Source organism: Neopsephotus bourkii, unplaced genomic scaffold, assembly GCF_033783945.1.
Source record: "Neopsephotus bourkii isolate Nb327-2 ecotype Australia unplaced genomic scaffold, CSIRO-AGI_Nbou_v1 NB_1139, whole genome shotgun sequence".
NCBI lineage: Eukaryota > Metazoa > Chordata > Aves > Psittaciformes > Psittacidae > Neopsephotus > Neopsephotus bourkii.
Window position 1 is genome coordinate 717,384 of NW_026901625.1, and position 22,529 is coordinate 739,912.

General features: G+C 56.9%; 1 protein-coding gene across 1 annotated transcript; it reads left to right on the forward strand.

Moving 5' to 3' along the window:
• Positions 1–6,459: 6,459 nt before the first annotated feature.
• On the forward strand, positions 6,460–22,529 carry MFSD4A (major facilitator superfamily domain containing 4A). Its single transcript, XM_061362832.1, has 10 exons — positions 6,460–6,810; positions 11,457–11,655; positions 11,740–11,979; positions 16,146–16,314; positions 17,597–17,712; positions 18,633–18,806; positions 19,963–20,110; positions 20,364–20,434; positions 20,622–20,742; positions 21,408–22,529. Exons 1-10 carry the CDS (start codon positions 6,581–6,583, stop codon positions 21,470–21,472), a joined length of 1,533 nt encoding a protein of 510 aa, XP_061218816.1. The 5' UTR covers positions 6,460–6,580; the 3' UTR covers positions 21,473–22,529.

Genomic DNA, 22,529 nt, shown 5'->3' on the forward strand with positions numbered 1-22,529 from the left:
TTCCTTCACAAAGGCGTTTGACACAGGCATTTCCTTGGCGTGGCAGGGCTCTGTGGTGCAGACGCGCTCTTCCCAGGGCAGCTCCCAGCAGGAAGGAGCTCAGCAGACAGGCTCATGGATGCAGCATCCTCTGCGCAGGTCCATGGGGGAAGAGTGGTGTGCCCAGGGGATACAGCCCCGCTGTGCTCGGTGAGCACCGATCAGAGCAGGGGAGCAGGAGCCCCCTCCACACACCCTGGAGAAGCTCGGAAGCTCATCCTCGATGTCTGACCTGGCTCTGGGGGGGTTTCTTGCTTGGCATTGCCGTCCCCATGCACGGAGGTTGCCTCTTGCTGGGGCTGGCACAGGGGGAGGATGGGGGCACAGCACAGCACAGCACAGCACAGCACAGCACCACCCGGTGCAGGCTCAGCTCTAACCCAGAGAGGGACATTCCTTCTGAAGGTCAGGGTCACCTCCAGAGGGGAAGCCCTAGCAATGGCCATGCAGACAGAGCTGCCTTGCCCGGGGTCAGATAGCAAAGACAAGCCTCTCAGCTGCTGTTTGTTCTCCATAGCCTTTGCCTTTCCCCATACAAATCCTCCTTAAAGGAAACGCTAATATTTATTAGCCCTGTGAGCTCCTGACAGCCCAAATACAAGATAACCCCTTTTGTTCCACCGCACTCAGTGGTGTTTGGTTCCTGTGTGTCAATATTTGGTGTCCCGCCGAGCAAGAGTTGAGCTCCCAAGCTCCTGTCGCTGCTGCCCTTGCTGGTGCAGGTCCCCTGAGGCCCATGGGTCTGACAGGGATGGTGAGGATGGCATCTCTTGGACTAAGGAAATGAGAACCCCCTGTGCTGGACACTACAGCTGCCTGACAGGAGGATGGAGCCAGGAGGGGGCTGGGCTCTGCTCCCAAGGAACAAGGGATGGGGCAAGAGGAACCGGCCTCAAGCTGCACCAGGGCAGGTTTAGATGGAGCTGAGGAACAATTCCTGCCCCAGAGGGTGCTCAGGCATTGGAACAGGCTGCCCAGGGCAGGGCTGCAGGCACCGGCCCTGGGAGTGCTCACACACCCTCAGTGCCATGGGTTAGGGGTGGCCTTGGCACTGCTGGGGAATGACTGCACTGGATGATCCTAAAGGGCTTTTCCAACCCGTTTGGTTCTGGGATGCCTCCATCTAAGAACCCCTGAGCTCTGCTCCCGCTGCTTGCAAGGGGAGGAAACATGTGGTGGGGCTGCGATGGCTTCGCTCCCTGTCTGGTCCAGCAGCTCATCCCGGGCAGGCTTTCCCCAGCTGGCTGCTTGCAGCAGCATTAATGAAGATGCTGGGAATGGCTGTGGCTTCTTTCATTCCATGGGTTCTCCCATCCTGGAGCTTGGACAAAAGAAAACTGTTCTTTTGTCTTTCCAGACAGTTTTCTTGCAAATATGGGGTTTGGTTACCGGTTCTGGTCCCTCAGGAAAGGCCCTGTTCTGCCGCCTCTCCAGCTGATGGCTAGCTCCAGAAAGGTAAGCAATGGCATGTGTGAAGCAAGGTCAGTGTTACAGGACAACGTTAAAGAGGCAGAGCTGTTTAATCTCACCCTCTCCATGCACGCATGCACACGCCTTTCCTGGCCAATGCGGTGCCAGATCTATTTAAGACTTTAAATAGCAAAACCACATCGTATCTTGGAGACCAGGGACAAAATAAGTGGGTTTTTTCCTTTCCCTTTACACATGATGAGAGAGAAATAATGAAAGCCGTTGGAAGGCCTTTTCCCAAGCTCAAATGTCTTGGTTTGGGAACCTGCCTGGCTCTATGGAGCCCAGCTCCGCTTCCACCAGTGTGTATCTGGTGTCCTGCATGGAGCTGGCTCGGAGCATGGAGCCAGCGGTGCCTGAACGGGTCCTGCCGGGGCCATCAGGGCTTGATCCTGAAATCCACAAGGTTGGAAGTGCTGTGGTCTCACTGCCTGTCCCTGTGCGCCCCATTGGAGGTCCCCTTTGTGCTTCCCACTGCGGCCCCTGGGCACAAACACCGTGATGCCCGCTCTGTGGAGCCTTCACTGCCGCCTTCATCCATCCTCAGCATCACGCTTGTCCTGCAGCAGGAGCAGCAGATCCGAGCAGCCGGGATGCACATACTGTGAGTGTTCTCTGCTGTCATCCATTTGCAGAATACCAGTAATGTATTTAAGTAGTGTTGGACAAACGGAAGATGCGCTTTAAAAAGGAATGATTTTAAAGATTTATTCCAAAAGAAGTGATGATTTTTTTATATGTATATAGAGAGAAAGGGTTTTCTGGAATAAATAGAAAGGTACAAAAATATTAAAGAATAAAAGATTGTATCCATCTCTCAATCTTGTGTCTGTTTTCTATTTCAACTTTTGTATTTCAGATGTGACCTGCACTATTTTGTGGATGTGCTTATTTTATTGCTGAGGCTGATATTGCACTTGTGTTGTGAATGCTCCGAGGCCAAGACTGGACAATAAACTTCATTGAACTCAGGCTAGTTTTGTACAGGGTTTAATTTCTCTCTTTTCTCTTCTCTTTGGTAGGAGCAGGAGCTGCTTTGGGGCCGAATGTCAGCTCGGTAGCACTGATGGCCCAGGCTGTGCGTCCCTTGTGGGGCTGCAGGGCGGTGAGTTGCTCCGTGCTGAGCAAAGGAGCCCCAGACACAATGCAGAAGGACTTCCACACTCCCTGACCTTGGCAGGGGGTTGAAGCACAAGACCTCAGGAGCCTGTGTGCAATAGGAAAAGGTTCCTATGGTCCCTCGCGCAGATCTGAAGGCCCTGAGCAAATATTGCCATAAGGCTATCGGGTAAATAAAGCACGGAGCTGTGACCTGCCCAGCCCGCGGTTGCAAAGCAACTGAAGGGCAGAGCTGGGGAAGGGACAGGGCAACCCCGCTTCCCACAGCTCGGGCAGCCCAAAGTCCCCCTCGGGTCAGAGCTGCTCAGCACAGCAACCCCCTTACGTGGTCCCACGCTCCGGTCCATCAGTGCTGCAGAGGGGCTGCAGCCACACGGAGCTGGGGTTATGGGGGCACCGGTGGGATCTCTGGGGCCAGAGCCATGGTGTGAGCCTGCGGGTGATGGGAAGGGGGCCGTGCCCTTCACCCCCTGCCCTGCTGCACCTCGGCCGTGCCCAACCTGCCTGAGTCACGTCCAGGCCCTGACATGGGCAGGTCCCCAGGAAGGACCTGTTTGCTGAACCAGTTCCTCCATCTGCCGCTCTCATTGCTCCAGTCTCACCAGGGCGGTGGCACCTGCCAGCGCTGGGGCCAGGGAATGCACCCAGTGTCCCAGCACACATGGAACCCAGCCTGGGTTGTGTTGGAAGAGGCCCATCACGACATGTTCTATCACTAATAGTCCTTCCCAGGGATCCAGCCAGTGCCCAGATGTTCCCTGCTGCCCAAGCAGCTGTGCCACCCTGCTCCATGTCCCTCCGTGCCTCACAAGGATGCTCAAGCCAGGTCTCTGATTGCTCCCCTGGTCTCCCAGCGTGTCTGCAAAGCAGGGGTGATACCAGCTGCTCGACATGGGATGATTTGTGTGTTGTTAAATCACAGGTCCAGCCTGGTCATTGCATTGCAGCCCACCCTCCTCTGCAGCAGTTTCAGTGCAGTAAAGGAGGAAGCACACTGACTCCAGCTCAGCCCGAGTGGGTGGTAGGAAAACATGTAGGTGAGTGCTTCCTCCTCTTAGACAAGTGTTACAGGATCTGCACCAACCGAGCCAACATCTCAGGCTGATGTTTGACCCAGAACTGGAGCCAAGCTTTCCAAATCTGCCAGGGTGTTCTGAAACTCTTGACTCCAAAACAACACGAGGAGAACACCTCTCTTGTGCAGCCCAGCCCATTCGTGCTGGGGTGTTGAGCTTCTTACACGCAGCCTCACCCCATATGGAGAGCTGACCCTGTGCTGTAAGAAGCATCACGTCTTGCCTCAGTAAGGTTCAGTGATTCAGGGGGGTTATTTACTTATCTGCCCAAGCTTGGTGCTGGGTTTTGGGGTTGGGTTGGAGCTGTTGAAAAGCATCAGTGCTCCTGTGCCCAAACGCACGCACAGCTCCTCAGCCCATCACCCCAGCTCGGGGCATCACTGGGATGATGTGTTGGGATTTCTGAGGGTGTCAGCCTGCATTTGCCATTTGTGGTCTCTTGGGGAGAGAGGGAAACTCTTTGACAGTATCTTTATCTGTATCTTTATCCTGTCTGTAGGGACAGGACAAAGGGAATGGCTTGAACCCGCCAACCCAACCAGGCTGGGATTCAGTGCCGGAGTAGTTGCCCCACTGGCTGAAAGGATTAAACCTGCTGCAGCATCCAGCCCTGCAGAGGCCCTGCCTGCCCTGGGAGCGTGCGAGGACACAGGGAGCAAAGGGAAGGTGTTCCTCGAGCACTGGTGGGATGGCTGTGATGGGCGCAGGGGATGCTGCTGCCGCCCGCAGTCGCGCTGCGCCGCTGTGCCTTCATTCAGCAGCTCCCTGTGCAGCAGGCGCAGGAGTGTGGGTGTTGAATTCATTGCAAGTATAACCTTGATTTCAGTTTGGAAAACAGCCTCAAGTGCCTCCTCGGGAAGCTAATTCGGGTATCGCCTATCCTGGTCCTGTGCCTTGCATTTCTATGAGGTGCCTCTGAGGAGCTGGGCTCCAGAGCGTGCAGCCGGAAAGGATCGGTGTGTTCTCATGCTGACGAACCCACCTACACCCTGGGTCTTATTTGCAAGCAGATCTCTGCAGGATTTGTGTTATCCCTGGTAAAATGGCCGATATTCCTGGAAGGAAGAGTGCTGATTAGGCCATTGATTAGCAGAGGGGGTCAGCTCTTGCAGCTGGGGTAGGGGCTGTACTACTGTCTGTAACCCAGGCTGTGCTACCCTCTGTAACCTCTGGTGCCTGGATGCTGCCTTTTCACCCAGGAGTGGATGCAGTGAACCTGCAAAGGTGGGCAAAGTGTTGCTCAGCCGTTTTATGGGTGGGGAAGTCAAGGTCCAGAGAGCTGATGCTATTAAGTGCTGGTGATGCAAGAAGGGAAGCCAGGGGCAGGGTGCAGGTTGCCTGACTCCCTGCCTGGTAAAGGGGGAACCAAGTTTGGTATCAAGAATGTGGTCCAGGGGAGCCCCAGGTAAAGACCTGTCAGCCCTTTTCTTGGAGCATGGCTCCTGGTGTGTGGATCTGCTGTTTCATCAGGTCACTCCGTGCACAAGGAGGTGTATGGACAAGGAGGGTCGGGAGATGACTCTCCCAGCAGTGCTTTGATGGCAAGGCTTTCCTGTCACAACCCTGCCTCCCTTGTGCTGTTGTGTCCCCACTTATGGATGGGGATAATGAGCGATTCTGCAGTGGTGTGGCCTCTGGAAGCTGGTTATTGCCTGGCAGGGAGAGCCCGAGGCCATGGCTCCCAGGGCGGCCTCTCCCTCCCCTCCATCAGGCTGTTAAGGGAGATGCTTTATCACCTCATGGTACAGCCCAGTTTCCGGCCATGCTGGTGACTCACTCCATGTCCATGGTTCATTCCTTTCTCACCCTCAATTTCCCCATCAGTAAAACAGAACAACATTACCCCAGCCCTGCACCAGCTGAGCTGGTCCTTTAATTGCTTAATGGCTTCAGGTGCCCCACAGGTGCTGCACATTAGGGCAATCAGGGCTTTGTTGACGACCCCCTGCCCTCTGCTGTTCCCCACAGCTCACTTTGGTGGTGGAAGAGGATACGATTCTGCTCCTTTTACTATGGGAAGACTCCAGTGGATACCGCAGACAGGGAGGAAGGAGGACTCGGATGCAATTTGGATTAGCTAAACATTAAGCTATGTCCAGGTGGAAATGAGCACCTGCAGCCTGGAGCAGCATTCCTGAGGTCACAGGATGTGTGAGTACATGTGCGCGGTCCCTGGCACTGCCATGGGAGGGGATGTGGTGCGCAGGCCTGGAGCCAGCCCTGAGCCATCGATTCTGCTTTGCCTGGAAAGAGTGTTCTAAAAATTGCCATAGTCTTTCCTAGCTAAAGTAGGTGAAATATTTATAAACCCAGCCTCTAGAGGAGACCTTTTGCGTAAGCATCAACTGCTCCGGCTTCCCAACAGGAGCCCCCATCCCCCCCGAGCCATCTTGTGCTTCTCGGCCACAGAAGGGGCAACTTTAATTGCGTTTGTCTGGAACGCCTGAACCTGTTTACGGGTACGGGAGACCGCAGAGACGGTCACAGCAGCGGGAGAAAAGGGATTTGGGGGCTTCCTTCCTTGGCTGTGCTCGGCTGCGGCCGGAGCGTGGTGTCAGTGGGGACGGGTGGAGGGGGGGGTACAGGGAGGACCGGGGGTGGGGGAGTCAGGATGCTTTCTGTGCCCGGAGGGATGCGCTGGAATGGGGATGCTCCGGGGCCGAAGGGGGGCTCGGGGGGGCTCCGCCCCGGTCCCGGGAGGCGGCGGCGGTCCCCGGTCCCGGAGGCGGAGCCAGCGCCCGGCGCGGCCCCGCGGGCTCCGGAGCCACATCCTGCAAGGGAGGAGCGGGGCCGGGAGCGGAGCCGGGAGCGGAGCGGAGCGGGGCCGGGCGGCGCGGGAGCCGCATCGCCGTGGCCGCCCCGCGCCGCCGCCCAGGATGTGGTGGGACGAGCGGGTGTCGGCGCGGTTCCGGAGGAACCTGCAGCCCACCCTCACCTACTGGAGCGTCTTCTTCAGCTTCGGGCTCTGCATCGCGTTCCTGGGGCCCACGCTGCTGGACCTGCGCTGCCAGACACAGAGCTCCCTCTCCCAGATCACTTGGGTCTTCTTCTCCCAGCAGTTCTGCCTCCTGCTCGGCAGCTGCCTCGGAGGGGTCTTCAAGAGGACGTAAGGCGCCTCCCGCAGACCCCCCCCTTCCCCTTCCCGAGGCTTCGCCTCCCCCCCCGCATCCCTCCATTGGGTTGGCGTGGGATGGGAAAACCCGAGTGGAGCGAGAGGGGAGGGAAAACTGCCCCTGGGATGCGGGGCTGGAGCCGTGCTCCCCGCTCCCGCATGGTCCCGTACCCCGCAGAAAAGGCTCCGGTTCCCCCGGCGCTCAGCATGGGGGAGCCTCGGTGAAGTTCCAGCCAGAACTTCCCGGGGGGGATTTGCCTTAAACCGGTTTTCGATCACGGCAGTGTCGTCGGGAGCCTGTTTTGACAAGCTCGGTATCGGGGATCGGGGCGCTGCTGTGCTCCCTGGGACCAAACACGAGGCAAGACGCGAGTGGCCCTCGTGGTCCCACTGCTGGGAGCCAGCAGCGCACTCCATGGGCCAGCGCGGAACGCGGGCAGGGATCTGTTCAGGATGCGTTTTAAGTCCCGCACAAAGGCTCAACCCTGACGATGGCCAAACAGGGCTTGGTGACGATTGAGCTTCGGTTGCTTATTTACCCTGTCACTAGTTCTTCAGGCAGTGATGTAACGTGTGAGCGCGGGGTGTCTCCGGTGTCCACGTCGTCTGCGTGTTTAGCAGGGAGAATATGGGGGAATTTTGCATGAAGCCTTCCCTGTAAAATGCTGTTTAAAGGTGGTGTGTTCAGCTCTTGTGGATTGTGGCTGATGAGGATGGCTTTAGCTCACCTGTTAAACTGCCATACTGGTACACTGAACCCCAGTCTGGACAGAGCCCGGGGGGTTCATGGAGCACCTCCTGGTCCGGCTGTGCCCGGAGGGGTGGCTGCATGGCAATGGGGACAGCACACGGAAACCTTGCCCCGGGTCTGGCACGGATCTGAGGCTGCTGGCTCAGCGGCAGCGCCTCTGCCAGCCCTCGCTCTGCTTCACGTGTGGTTGAAGGAGCAAATGCACGGTTGTTTCCTGCTCTCTGCTTCCTCCCCGGTGCTCTCGCCCTCGCCCAGCCGGTTCCGTGCACCCCAATGGGGCTTCGTGCTCGGAGACTCCCAAACTTCGACCTCTGGGGAGAAGAGCGTGTGCTGCTTGTACCGGGATGCGTTTGTGAGCGCAGCCTCCAGAGCGAGGGGCTTCGGCAAAGTGGCTGCGAGCCCCCCCGCAGAGCAGCAGCCAGGCGGGGGGGCATGGTTTGGGTAACGGTAGCTTGTGAGCACCGTGGGGGTTCACTCGGAGCGGTGTGATGTGCAGTGTGTGGGTTTGGGTGAGGACATGAACTGCTCAGACTCTGGCATCCCCTCTCCAGGGAGGGACCCATCGAGCTGTCCTGCTGTGGGTTTCTACTTCTGGGCCATGCTGCAGGCTTGTAAATCGAAGCCTGGCAGGCAGGGAGGAGTGCTGGACAGGCTGTGTTTCCCAGTTAGGAGATGGATAGCTGCTGGTAGAGGAGCCCAGTGCCTTGCCTGCCTGCAGGCTGCCCGAGCCAAGGTCTGGCTGCAAGCTGTGCTTGATTTCTGATGCCGGAGGGATGTAGGCTTTGCTGCCTGCTTGTGATTAACGGCTGTGCTGGTCTGAGCTGGCTGCTCCGAGTGATGGACTCCACGCTGTGGCAGTGGATTTGCAGCACAAACGGGTGGTAGGACCTAAATAATGGCTTGGTTCCTCTCAGCAGAGAAGCTGCTGAAGGCTGGGTTGTAGCCTCTGTGCTCTCAGCCCCGCTGGAGTCCTGGAGCACTGGGAGGACGGAGCATAATGATGGCATCCGTGCCTTCCGTAACTGGGCACGAGCTCCGGCATTCCCTCTGTGCGAGATTCCAAGGAAGAGCAAAGTTTGCCATTGTGCCTTTCCCTGAGTGGTGTGGAAACGGGATGGGTGCTTGTGCTGGAGACCCGGCTTTGCTGCGTGCTCCTTCCCTGGCTTGGCGGGGAGCTGTGGGAAGCTCAGCTCCCCATGGAGCAGCAGGACCCATTGAAGCTCAGGTTCCCAGCAGGCTGCTCCTCTCTTGGGGTTTGCAGGGTGGTAATGACAGGCTCTGCTTTGGAACAACACAGCTCTATAGAGGGTGCTTGCATGGTCCATGCTGGGAGCTGCTGGGATGGGACCCTTCTGCCCCTCTTCCTCCCATCGTTACCCAGGCACACGATGCAGGATATGGCCCTGCCCTGCTCCCTCCGTGCCCTTCACAATCCCACTCTCTGAAGGTTCCTGCTCGAACACGTGGCTGGGGCATGCAGGACGCTGCTCACTGCAAGTGACAGCAAAGCCTTTTGTATCCGAGAGCAGAGGGCACGGTGACTCGAACACGGGCTCCTCCGGGCAGGCAGCGCTCCCTGAGCCCGGCCGGTGCTTCCTGCTGGGGACCCGGAGGCAGATGTGGGATAATCCATGCAGCTGCCTTCAGCCCTGTCCTCGCTTCATCCCCTCGGGGCGCTGGGGCTTTAATGATCAGTTTGGCAAGTCGGAATTAGCCTGCTTAGCATTCTTCTTGATGTGAGTGGCTTAGACAACGCTCCCTGGGGTGGGGAAAACGTACTTGAAGTCAAAGAGTTCCTGCTGCAACAGGAACACCGAGGGGGGTTCTATGCGCTGCGTGGGAAGGAGAGGGGAGGCTTTGCTGACTATAGGATAGCATTAACCATCCTAATCCCATAGAGATCATCCTAGAACTTCTGCAGGGAGCTGCAGAGCTTCCCTCGAGCCTGATGCCGGAGCCAGGACGTGCTCTGGGTGATCCCAAAGCAGAGTCCATGACGTTCCAAGTCTCGTATCGCCAAGGGTTCAGCCCCCCTCTGAAAGTCATGGGGTACCTCACTGGAGGATGCTTACAAAGAGGTTTGTTCCTGATGAAACCTCTCAGCTGGTTGGTGGGTGCTGGCAGTGGTTCCTTGGTCCCATTAATGCCAGAGGCAGGGAAGGGGCAGCAGGCTTGTGGCATCTTATTGATATCCTATGACTGGAGCAGGGATTTTTGCTCATCGGGGAGGAGCAAGGTGATGCTTTTAATGGTTTTTAAGGACATAACATGGAATTAATGTTTTAACTCCAGTGATGGATGCGCTCCCTTCACCATGCACAAACGGTGCTGTGGTTGCTTTGCTGGGGCTGCAGAAGAGAACAGGGATTGCTGGGATGCCCTGGGGGTGTTTCCCTGTCGCTCCCAGCCTTGGATTCCCCCATTGCTTGTGCCTCTGCCTCTCTCCCCACTGCTGTACCCCAGTGGGTGCTCGACGCTGCTTCTCCGGGCTCAGAGCTGCTTCTCTCCCATTTGCTGGCTGGTTTTCCTGCCGTGACTGTGCACATCTCGCTCCGCTCCCTCCCTCATCCCTCCCCCAGGAATCCCACGCTGGCTCCCGTTTTGCTGTCAGGAAGATGAGGCCTTGCAGCTGTACAAAGCATTGGCTTCCCCAGCGTGGACTGGGAGATGCGAGCACCCAGCGGGGCTCTGGTGCAGCCAGGGCAGGAGGAGCAGGAGACCTGCCCTTGGCCTGGATTTCTCCTCAGTGCTGTTGTAAGCAATGAGCAGGATGTGGAGGGATAAATCCCTCCGGGGCTGCAGATGAGCAAGGGCTGTGCATGAGCACAGGGATGTGCCAGGGCTATGCAGGGCAGGAGGGCCAGCACCAGGCACCGAGGCTCTGCTGCACCCCCAGCCGGTGCCTCCACGGAGCCTTCTCCCCCTCTGGGCAGAGCACAGGGAGATGTGGGTGCTAGCAGGGAGATGAGGGTGCTTGCTTACGGGTTCCGTGTCCGTGCTGGGGACAGGGAGCTGTGTCCCGCATCCCCAGCTCATTGCGGCAATGGGCTTCTCCCAGGGCCTGGGAGCGGGGCTGGGGTTGTGCCTGTGCTGCTTCTCCCCTGCTGACTCTAGTCCCATCTCTGTGGTTGTTTCAGTGCTCGCTGTCTGGTCCCTGTTTCCTTCCTTCCTTCCTTCCTTTCCACTTGGCAGCTCCGGAGCAGCGCGGTGCCAGCCCCGGCGCCTGCTCCATGGCTCGGCTCGCACCGAGAGCAGGCGCAGGCAGGGCTGGGCTGCTGCCAGCCTTGGGGGGCCGGGTACCAGCGTTACCGCTGCCACACGCAGCCCCGGGCCTCCTCCGATGGGGGGGAAGCCGCTGCCTGCACCGGGAATGGCAGCGGTGCTGCGGGAGAGGATGATGCTGCTGGCACGGAGATGGCACAGGGCATGGGAAGGGAGCCTCAGTGGTTGCCTGTGGGGCAGGATGGCACTGAGGGCAGGTTTGGGGTGACAGTGATGCGGATGCTCTGCTGGGAGCTGGGGTTGCGCAGCAGTTCTCATGCATGCTCATGCGATACAGACCGATGTCCCTTTCCCGTTCCCAGATCTGCCCAGGTAACAAGGGGAGGTTGTGGGTGTTATTCTGCCTTGGAGTGTGCAGAACAGGGGTTTGAAGGGTGCAAAATGTGTCTCTTTGAGGTGTCACCGTGCCCACAGGAGGTGGCTGTGGCTGCAGTGTGGGGACACGGGGGTGCAGGGTGTGTAGCATCTCCCTTGCAAGCGCTGGAGCTGCGTTATTGGAGCTACAGCCTCTGGGCACATCTGCTAATGCCTACCCTGACGTGGGGCTGTGGGGTGGGTGCTGCTCTCGTGCTAATCCCGCCCTGTCTTTCCTCTTTCCCTGTTTCAGGTTGTCTCAGTCCTTGTTTGCACTCTTTGCCTCGTCGCTGGCAATCTCCTTGGTCTTTGCCATCATCCCCCTGTGCCACAATGTGGTGGTCCTGGCTGTGGTCATGGCTGTGGCAGGGCTGGCCATGGGCTGCATCGACACCATCTCCAACATGCAGCTGGTGAAGATCTACCAGAAGGACTCTGCCATCTTCCTGCAGGTGAGCAGGGAGCCCTCATCCCCCCCCGGCTGAGGAAGAGGAGCAGTTCCCCCCCACTTCACCCCCGTGTCCCATCTCTCGCAGGCCCTTCACTTCTTCGTGGGCTTTGGGGCGCTGCTGAGCCCGCTCATTGCTGACCCCTTCCTCTCGGACACCAACTGCATCCTCTCCAACTCCACGGCCAACGCCTCCAGCAACCTCCCTCACATCCGCAAGTCTCTGGTCCCGCATCACCCAGGGAACCTCTCCCATTACGACCTGCCCATGAAGGGCATGGTGGTCACGCGCGTCTCTTACGCCTTCTGGATCATGGCCCTCATCAACGTAAGTGCTGGGGACATCCCTGGTTCTTGGCTCTGGAGGTTGCTGCGGTGTTTGGGGGGTGTTGGTGCCCATTAGGTGGGTCCCAATGGGAGGTGGGGGTGAGGATGGGGGACATGCTAATGGTGAGGATGGGGGACATGCTAATGGTGAGCATGGTTGTGCTGGGAGCAGGTTGTACCTCCAGCATCCCCCGGGCAGGAGGTACACCACAAAGAGCCACAGCTCTTGCCCCATGGTCAGCCTGGGGAGCTCTATGGGGCTCACTCAGTGGGAGGTGATTTGCACTGATATTTATAGCGAAGTGCCATTGATGAACTGAGTTGTGGGGCCGAAAGCTCAGTTGAGCTGTCTCTGCCTATTTGCTGCTGCCCTGGTGGTTTGCAGCAGATGCAGAAGCCCTGTGGCCCTTCCTTTGTGAGCGAGATGGGTTTTGTCCTCTTCCTTTGTCCCAGAGCTGCTCCTCTGCTGTTGCCCTGTTCCCCACCCCCAGTTAGCACCCAAATCCCAGCATGGTTCAGTAGGGCCGGTCCCTTGCTGGGCTGTGGCTGTCACGTCCCCAGCAGCAGGAGCCCTGTGTGTGTCATTGTCCGTGTGGATCTGGAGTGGTGACACCAGATCGTGTTGCTGCAGCGGTGCTGTTGGTGCCAGGGGTGATGCTGAGGGCAGCGCTGACAATGGGGTCCCCCTGATGAGCACAGCCCTTGCTGTGGGGTGCTCTGTAATCAGCCAGGCGGGTGCTGGAATGGGTCCCTTTCAGTGCCCAAAGGAGCAGTCCCTGGCCAGGAGGAGGCTGCTTGAATCACCTCTGCCTCCCAGTGTGCCAGGGGAGAGGCGCTTTTAATTACACTGGAGCCTTCTCCATCCTGGCAGGCGGTGCTGAGCAAGCTGGCTGGGCTTAAAGCACCGGTTAACAGCTGCTTTGAATGCAGCAGTGGGGCTGCCAGGACCCTGCTCTGTTCCTAGCGCTGTCCCGGGGATGTTTTGGGGGCATGGATGGGCAGTGCTGGAGTCACCGTGTTCACAGCCCATGCAGATGAGGCCCTTGGTGCCATGGGTTAGCGGTGGCCTTGCTGGGAGGCTGATGGGCATTGGGAAACAAGCACAAGAGGAGCGTGGGGTTGGATGTGCACAGCCCCTGAGCGTGTCCCCTTGCCAAAGCCTTTCCCAAAGCCTGGCTGAGGGAGCTGACTCCATCCCTTGTTTGAAGTGAATAACCCAACCCACAGCCTGGAGGAGCTGGGAGCAGCTCGGGGCTGTGCCCCTTCCTTAGGCTCTGAACGTCAGAGAAAGAGGGGGATGATTTCAACCCCCAGGGAAGGGGATGGAAGGAGGGAGCTGTAGAAACGGGCACCAGGAGCAGCAGCTTGGTTATGGAATGGCCAGAGCCCCGCCGCAGCCCGGTTTTCCCAGGGCTCTGTGTATTCTGACAAGACACCAGCTGAAGTGATTCATTTCCATGCCTTGCTTTGTTTAAAGTGGAAACGTCTCCGTTTGGCATCGCTGCAGCGGGCGAAGCTGCCGGAAGGGCTGTTGCGATGTGATTGAGGTTTTGCTTTAGTGCGATGAAGTGATTGAGCATTATCGAAATGAAGCGCTGGGATTTCTCCCGGCCAAACCCTTTCATTCGGAAGAGCAGATTTGGGGGTTTTCATCCAGATTTGGAAGAAAACCACAGTTTTAAAATCCAGTTTTCCCACAGAACGGAAATTTCATCATCCAGCCCGTTCCAAGGGGCTGGAAATGAGGAACATGTTCCTCCGAGAGAGCCGTGTTTGGCCGGAAGGTGGTTTCCCAGGGGAAGTGTGGGATACTCCATTGTGCTTAGGTTGCTTAAAAGTAGCCTGGACACAATAGCAGGGAACAGCCTCATGCTCCTGGGGGGGGAGACTGAAATAGAAAGGGGAGGGAAGGGGCCTGGGTGATACCGAGGCTGCGAGCGTGAGGCAGCAACTGCTTGAGCTCATGATAATGGGAGAATGTTGGGATGCCCTCATCCCCTTGGGAAAAGAAAATCCTTCCTCTGGCAGTGGTGAAGCAGAGAAAGCCCAAAGCAAATGGTTCCTGTAGCAAAACCTCTGCCTGCCCAAAGGGATGGTCACAGAACCCCAGCCTGGTTTGGGATGAAGGGAGCTTAGAGCTCACCCAACCCCTGCCACGGGCAGGGACCCCTTCCACTGGAGCAGCTTGCTCCAAGCCCCTGTGTCCAACCTGGCCTTGAGCACTGCCAGGGATGGGGCAGCCACAGCTTCTCTGGGCACCCTGTGCCAGCGCCTCAGCACCCTCACAGGGAAGAGCTTCTGCCTAAGAGCTCAGCTCAGTCTCCCCTCGGGCAGGTTCAAGCCATTCCCCTTGCCCTGTCCCTACATCCCTTGTCCCAGCCCCTCTCCAGGTTTCCTGCAGCCCCTTTAGGCACTGGAGCTGCTCTCAGGTCTCCCCTTCAGGAGCCTTTTCCTCTCCAGGCTGCCCCAGCCCTGCTCTTTGCCTTGTGCCAGCCTGGAGCTGGTGCGGTTGGATAAAGCAGAAGGGACTTCGGTGCCATTGCTTTAGAGATGAGGATGTGGGGAGCAAGGATAAGCCTGGCCTTTGAGTGGGCATTGCAGGGGTCTGGAGCTGGGGCCCTTTCCTGAGTGCTCCTTAAGGCTGGAAGGCTCAGGGATGTTATCATGGCCCAGGCCCTCTGCATGGGGATATTTTTTGCCAGATCTGCAATTTGGAAGAATAAAACCAGGTCCTGCCCTCCGGAAGGATTGGAACTATCAAGCAAATGCCTTTCTCTTCCATGGGACCGAACTCACTGTTCCGATTCCCATTGTTCCCAGAACAATGAAGTCCTCAAAAATGAATTCAGGCAAGAGGGGCGGGATGGGGTGGGGGGGAATGCTCCATACATTTAAATCCTGCCCCGAGCCAACAAAAAGCAGGAAATTTGGAGCTGGGGCTCCCACTTGCTCACAGACATGGAGAAAACAAGCGCTGGGCGGCCGGAGGGTGAGCTGTCCCTTAGGATTTCCTGGCTTTCTCCCACGCTTTGCTGCAGGATCAACTCGGCTGTGATGGGAAGAGAGGACAATGGCTCCCGTTGCTTCCCTCTGCTTTTCCTCCCCCCAAAATAGGGAAGTTCCCTTGCCCTGAAGGCACCGCTGGGCCGTGGTGAGCTCAGGGTGCAGGGGGTGATGCTGCGGTGCCTGTGATGGATCCAGCCCTGAGCCAGTCCCAGGTCCCTCGGTACCAAGGGGCCGTTTGAAGCTGCGGGGCTGCTGGTGTTGGCCTGGGAACCACGAGCTCGTCTCTTAGGAGGTGCTGAGCAACCTCTGCTGATGGCTGGAACTGGGCAGAGCAGGTCTGGAGCTGCTGCTTGTTCCCTCACAGAGGGTTTCAGGCGCAGCTCTCCTGCTCTCCACAAGCAGCAGCTGCTTGATTGCTGTAATCTCTGGGCAGATGCTCGGAGCCCAGGACACCTGGGTGTTGAAGGAGTGGTACAGTGCTTCGTGAGGGTTGTTTTTAGGTGCCTTCCATTGCAGTGTCCTTGTTCCCAGGCGAATTGTTCCCATCCCACAGGACCCTCAGGAGATGCCCCAGTTGGGTTTCGCAGCAGGAGTCTTTGCTCTAAACTCGTCTTAATTCATCTTTTCCCTTTCCTACAGCTCTCCTAACACCCCCTATCCCTCCTGCAGTAGCTCCGTACCCCACTGCTGCCCTGTCCTTGCTCTTGGAGGTTAATCCAGGCACATGGAATGGTTTGGGTTGGAAGGGACCTCAAAGCTCCTCCAGTTCCACCCCTGCCACGGGCAGGGACCCCTTCCACTGGAGCAGCTTGCTCCAAGCCCCTGTGTCCAACCTGGCCTTGAGCACTGCCAGGGATGGGGCAGCCACAGCTTCTCTGGGCACCCTGTGCCAGCGCCTCAGCACCCTCACAGGGAAGAGCTTCTGCCTAAGAGCTCAGCTCAGTCTCCCCTCTTTTGTCTCCATACGGGAGCTGCTCCAGCCCCTGAGCATCTCTGTGGCCTCCTTGCTCCGACAGCTCCATGTCCTTGTGCTGGGGCTGCCGGAGCCGCACATGAGAGCGGCATCGAGGGGCACCCATTGCATGTGCTCAGTGCAGTCCCTGCGATGCCATTGGGGTGTTGAGCTGCGCGGTGCTGAGTGCCCCCCTCTGCCCCCCCCAGCTGCCTGTGCCCATCGCCGTGTTCTTCCTGCTCTACAAGGAGCGGATGGTGCCGTGCTTCAGCAGCAGCAGCCACCCGCTGCTCTCTGCCGACGAGCTGGCCATGGAGACGCGCCCGGCGGACAAGGATGAGCTCAGCACCACGGTGCAGCGGCCGCCCGGAGCGGGAGGTGAGCGGGGGCAGCCCTCGGGTTAGGGGGGAGCAGGACCCCTGCATGGAGCTCGGTGTCCCCGTGCTGGCCTCAGCCCCTCCACACACGTGGAGGTCGGGTCCCTTTGTCTCCTGCTGGGTCCAGGCCAGGCTGGGAGCTCGCGGTTGGGTGTAACCGTGGTGGTGCAGGTGGGTAAATGTGAATGGAACAAGGATGGGGCCTCTGCTCGGGGAGTTAAACCCAGCGATGGTTTGCTCTTGAACTTGTGACTGCCCCCGTTCCGGGGGCAATAGCGTTGTTCTTTGCTGCCCAAGGGAAACCTCTCCAAGGAAACGCATGGTTTAGGGCTATCGGAAGCAATGGCTTTACCTGAAGGGGAATTCCAAGGAATGCTTGCAGGTGGAGGTGTTAGAGATGTGTTGAAGTGCTGCAGGGAAGGGTCACAGGTGGGTTCTCTGCTGTCTGGTAAGGTTGTGCTCATCTGATAGCATTTCCCTTAGCTGAGACACTGATGGTTCCTTTCCTCAACCCCGCCGCCCGTTTCCATAAAACCCATTGGAGCTTCACGTTCTTCAGACCTCGGTCTTCCTCTTAGAAGCAGTTGGGATGAATCCTTTGGGAAGCAGGAAGAGGCTGCATGGGGAATGTCTCTGACAGACACGTCTGTGCTGGCAAAACCCCTCCTTCCCCATATGAGTAGCGAGGATTCCATCTTTGCCACGCAGGAGCATCTCACCTGCACAGGAGTCCTTAGCAGCAGCCCTTGGCGCACCCCAGAGTGGGGCGATGCAAAGGGGAGAGTCGGGAATTCCAGGGGTCCTGAGCCCCGGCTTTGCTCTGTTCCGAGGGGGTGACTCGAGCTCGGCGTCCTCCCTCTCTTTCCCAGAGTTGGCCTGGTTGGGTGTAAATAGCACTTAGCTGAGGAGCGTGCCCCGCATGGCGCTCCCAGAGACCAGGGGCTCTGAGCACGAGTGCTGTGGGCAGATGGGCTTGTTCCTGTTGGCCCTAAGAGCAGTGCAGAGCTCCCAAATGGGAAGAGGAGCACAAGCAGCTACAGAAGGAGAAGTAGCAAATACCCCGGAGAGCGAGGATCCCAGCCTATGGCTCCTAACCGAGCCCATCTTCCTTGTGGTGGGTAAAGCCAGAGGTGGTGCCAGCGGAGGTCAGCAGCGCTCCACTGTTGTTCACGGTCCTCTATGAGTCTGGGCACAAACCAAACCCAACCCGCAGCGTGGGCTGGCAAGCACCCAGCCCCAGGGGGATGTTCCAGCTAAGTTTGCTTTGCATTGTTTCTCACCAGGTCATGATGACTTATTTAGCTGCTGCCAAAGCAAAAACTTCAGAGGGGCTTCTTACACCTACTTCGCAGTCCACATCACTGGGGCTCTTGTTCTCTTCATGACTGATGGGATTGTGGTGAGTTCAGCGGATAGAGGGATCTTCTCTGAGCAAGGCTCTGTGGCTTTCTTCCTTCCCAACCACTTAGAACAGCCCACAAAGCCAATGGCAGTCAGGCTGATAAGCGCCCTGCTTCTTGGGAGGGTTTTGTGGCTTCTCCTGTGTTCCGGGCTCTGTGTTGGTGCAGCCAGAGCGCTACTAACCCAACCGGTTCAGGGTTGTGGTGGTGTCTGCTTGGATGCGGTGCAGGTCTCTTCTCAGGTCAGCCAAGAGGCAGGAACAGCTTCCTCTTAGTTCATGACAACCGTGGCTCTTTGTTCCATGGGTGTCCTGAGCCCTCCAAACCCGAGCTGGGAGCACGTGGGGATGGTGCGGGCTCGGCAGTGGCCTGGCAGCGGGGCCCTGGCTGGGTGCACCGTGCGTAGCCCTCGTGTCCGGGTGAGCAGGATGCTGGCAGGGTGCTGCTCTTTGTCTTTCCTCAGCTTCGGCTCATGGTAAAACACTGCTGGGTCCTCCCAGGGCATTAAGCAGGGTCTGGAAGAGGAGCGGGGTTACACGCAGTAGCTGTCAGACACAGGGACTCTGCAGGGCTTCCATCGCCAAGGTGATCGACTCCAGGTTCTTAATGTGGTGTGCTTGAGAGTGCAGCGTTCCAAAAGGACGAGGCAGGCCCTAGAGACGAGAGCATCTCTACAGAGAAGAGCTGAGCATGCATTTGACCCAGTCATAGCGCAAGTCTTGCCCCTTAGGAGAGCTCAGGTCTTGTTTCTACTCCTGGTGGAAGCCTCTCCAGCTGCCACCCCTTGGGAGCAAGGCTCAGTGCGGGGCGGTAGCGCATCCATAGGTGGGCTCTGCAGCACTGCCACAGCCTTGGGAGTAACTGAGGGCAAAGCCTGGGAGTCCTCACAGCGCCGTGACTGCTCCTGTGTTCCCTGCAGGGAGAGTACTCGGGCTTCATTTACAGCTACGCCGTGGAGGAGCCGCTCTCTGTAGTGCACAAAGTGGCCGGGTACCTGCCCAGCCTCTTCTGGGGCTTCATCACGCTGGGCAGGCTCATCTCCATCCCCGTATCCTACCGGATGAAGCCAGCAACGATGGTCTTCATCAACGTGGTAAGGCTGGGTTTACTGTGGGTCTAATGCTGCTTGCCTCCGAGATGCTGCCTGGCTTTGGTGTTGATGGGTAAAGCCTTCCTCTGCATGCCTGTTGCTGATGCCAGTGCACGAGGGAGCCGAGGCTTGCTTACCTCTTGATTGCATTGCTTTGCTGAGCGATCCTCAGTTGATCTAAGCATAGAAAGCACCTCATAAAGTGCCTGCCAGCGTTCCTGCATGTTCTCTTTGGCCTCTACAGGGGAATTAATGCCCATATCAGCTGTGGGAGAGGGAAGGCAGAGGTCAGTCAATTCTCTACTTGGACTGTAGCAGCTGGCAAAGAAGCCAGTGTGATGTGAAGCTGCTTAACTTAACCAAACACATCCGCTTGGAAGGGGCAGGAATCCTTTCAGGACACGTGAGGAAGATGAATGTCAGGATGTGGCAGCCAACAGGGAGGGGTTGTGCCCATTCACGTTCCTTGCACCCAAAGAGGAATGGAGGGAGAAGGCAGTGAATTTACAAGTTATTGTAAGCACAGGTTCTTTTCGTAGCAGGGCTCACAGTCAATATTGCAAAGCCAAGGGCAGGCAAGGGGGTAAACTGCAGGGGGAATTCAGTGTCTCTAGAACCCAAATCGCTGTGTACAGACACGCACCCATTCCAGGGGCCGAACAAGGAAGAACTAACGTGTTGGTGCTGCAGAGCTCCCTCTGGTGACTCTGCCGTGCTGGATGCTGCATCTCCTCTCGGATGGCTCTGCTGGTCCAGGTCAGAGGCCAGGGCAAGTGTTTAAGTGGAGCTGGTTCTTTGGCTTTGCTGCTGTGCCTGGTTTCTGAGTGAGTTCATTCCTTAACGTGCTCAAACAGAGCTATCAGTGACTGAGATGTGACTGTTATGGAAGCGGCAGTATTGTTGGATTTAAAGCTGCAGAGAAAAAGTTAGTGTTTCAGCTACAATCTGAAGTCTCTACCCAGTGCGTTATGGTCTAAAGCCCTGTTATAAAAAGTACCAAATTCTTTGCTGTAAAGGCTTTTATTTGCCAGGTTTCTCCAGTTTCTCAGGCTGTGATCTTTGTCAGCATTTATGTTCCTTTTCCAGACTATTTTCTACATTAAAATTGAGTGTAGGTCCTATTCTTGCCACTCAGCATTTTCCACCCTCCTGTTCGCAGGTCGGAGTCCTGATAACCTTCCTCCTGCTCCTCATCTTCTCCTACAGCGTCGTCTTCTTGTTCGTGGGGACAGCATCTCTGGGGCTGTTCCTCAGCAGCACCTTCCCCAGCATGTTGGCCTACACTGAGGACATCCTGCAGTACAAAGGTGAGCAGGGACCGGGCACTGGCAGCAGGTCAAGCCCAGAGCCAGCACCTCCTTCCCTCCATCCTCAGGGATGCTGCCTCAGAAGCCTGGAGGAAAGCTCTGGTTCTGAGCAGTGTTTGTTCAAGCTGGAGGAGCTTTATGGTCCCTTCCAACCCAAACCAGTCTGGGATTCTGCGATTGCATGGAGATACCCATGGAAGATGAGGCCGTCCCTGCAGGCTGCCCCAGCATCACTTGTGCTGTTTCTTTGCAGGCTGTGCCACAACCGTGCTGGTGACTGGAGCTGGAATTGGGGAGATGGTGCTGCAGTTACTGGTGGGATCGGTGAGTGCGGACAGGGCACAGCACGAACTGAGGGCAGCCTTTAAGCCAAAACCTTAGTCCAGGCTTTGAGCAGCTGCCGGGGAAAAACACTGCCTTACCTTGGAGCTATGGATCAGTAACGCTGCTGCTGACTGAGGTATCTGAGTGCTGTGATGCCATCTGCTCCCTTTCCCCCTTTTCATTGCAGATTATACACGATCAGGGCAGCTACAGTTTCCTGGTCTGTGGGATGATCTTTGGAGGCTTGGCCTTTACCTTCTACGCCTTCCTCTTGTTTTTCCACAGGATGTACCCCAAGCCCTCCGCAGGTAAGGCAGCCCCAGGGCCCAGCACTGCTTTAGAATGAGAGGAAGAGCGGCACACGCAGCACCCCAGAGCCGGCTGCAGGGCCTCAGCAAAATGCAAGGAAATGGTTCTTTTGCTGCTGCTTCCCGTCCCCTCTTCCTGCTTTGCTTTGCCCACAAAGCCTTGGCAGCCACAGCTTGGGGTTTGCTTGCTTTGCTGGGGGAGAAGCAAGGGATAAAGTAGGACTCGCAGAGGACCCGTAACTCCCACGGGCTGGCTGTGCCAGCACTGCGGTGCTGCTGGACAGTAGCACAGACTGCACAAGCCTCCCCTGTGCGGGTCTGCCATCCAAAGAGAAAAGCCTCTCTGATGAGGAGCTCTCTTACCTGTCACCTCAATCTGCATGTGCTGTGTGTGTTCCCTTTGTAAAAGGTGCTTTGTGTGACAGGCAAACACTGGTCCAGGTTACTGGAAATGGAGGCGTGTCTTAATGGAATGGTTTAGGTTGGAAGGGAGCTTAAAGCTCCTCCAGCTCCAACCCCTGCCACGGGCAGGGACCCCTTCCCCTGGAGCAGCTTGCTCCAAGCCCCTGTGTCCAACCTGGCCTTGAGCACTGCCAGGGATGGGGCAGCCACGCTGCTCTGGGCTTTGCTGCTCTTGTGATGCAAACCTGATGTCGATGTTGCAGACATGGACGATGCCTCCCCTGACAAACCAGCAGTGAGAGACGACACTGGACAGTACCAGCGCTGAAGCAGCGGCCAAGCCCTAGCCAAGCAATAAACCACCCCACAACGAAGCATTGCTCTTACGGATGATTTCACATTTAATGACTGAATCATGCAAGTCTTCTGCAATCAAAAGCACATGAGATTGGGTAAGTCAGAATCAAGACAACATCCTGAAACACTGCGTCAAGCGAAGCACAAGCTGCCCCTGTCACACAAACCAAAAGGACTGCCAGCATCGGCGTGACCCTTGCGTCTGATGGCCGTGTATGGAGGGGCGATGGGAGCAGCTCCTCCTGCCAATGAACCTTCTTTCTTACCAGTTCAGGATGAAGGGGACGAAGGAAAAGGTTCTCTCTGTCCCATAGGTAAGACTGAGAATCTCCTGGCTTAGACATTGAACAGGAGATGTTTCTTTTGGCCTGTAACATACAGAAGCCCCACCACTTTATAGCACAATACTGGATTGGATTCCTTTTCGTGTAACACTGACTCGAGTATGTGTCACCTCCATGTACACTGCCAAAGGGGAAAACCTACACCATTGGTAGAGCCAGCCCACCAAGTGCACAGCGGTAGCAGGACCTATCTATATTTGCACAGTTGATTCTTCTCTCTCATGCACTATCATCATCAGTGTCTTATGCAGCATGCTAGGGCCTCTTGATCATTAAAATCATCAGCTTTCACCTTGGTTTGGAGTCAAGACTGACTTGTGGTTTGTTTTGCTTTCAGTCACTGGTTTAGCTGCTACGGTCGCAGTGTCTTTGAGGGTGGTTTTATTTCTAGCTTCCAGTTGAAGCTTAACCAGAGGTATTTGGGAGCCAGCCTCCAGCTGCTTAATCTGTGCAATACTTATTATCCAGGTGCCTTCTCTAAGGTACTCTCATAGCCCCCGCATGACCTATTACAAGCGATGAAGAAAGGACTGGCTTCAGAGGAGTGTAAAGCCCCATCCATCTATTTCTTCAGTGAGTGATTGGACATGTACTTTTTGCTTTAACTGCTGTATGTGGGTGTACATATGTACGTGTGTATATAAAGTAGTGTTTAATTAAAGGTGATTGATTGCTAGATTCTCA

Coding starts and splice junctions, on each gene's coding strand:
- MFSD4A (XM_061362832.1), top strand. CDS start 6,581: ATGTGGTGGGACGAGCGGGTGTCGGCGCGGTTCCGGAGGAACCTGCAG. Junction 20,111..20,363: donor GGACATCCTGCAGTACAAAG/GTGAGCAGGGAC, acceptor GTTTCTTTGCAG/GCTGTGCCACAACCGTGCTG. Junction 20,435..20,621: donor TGCAGTTACTGGTGGGATCG/GTGAGTGCGGAC, acceptor TTTTCATTGCAG/ATTATACACGATCAGGGCAG.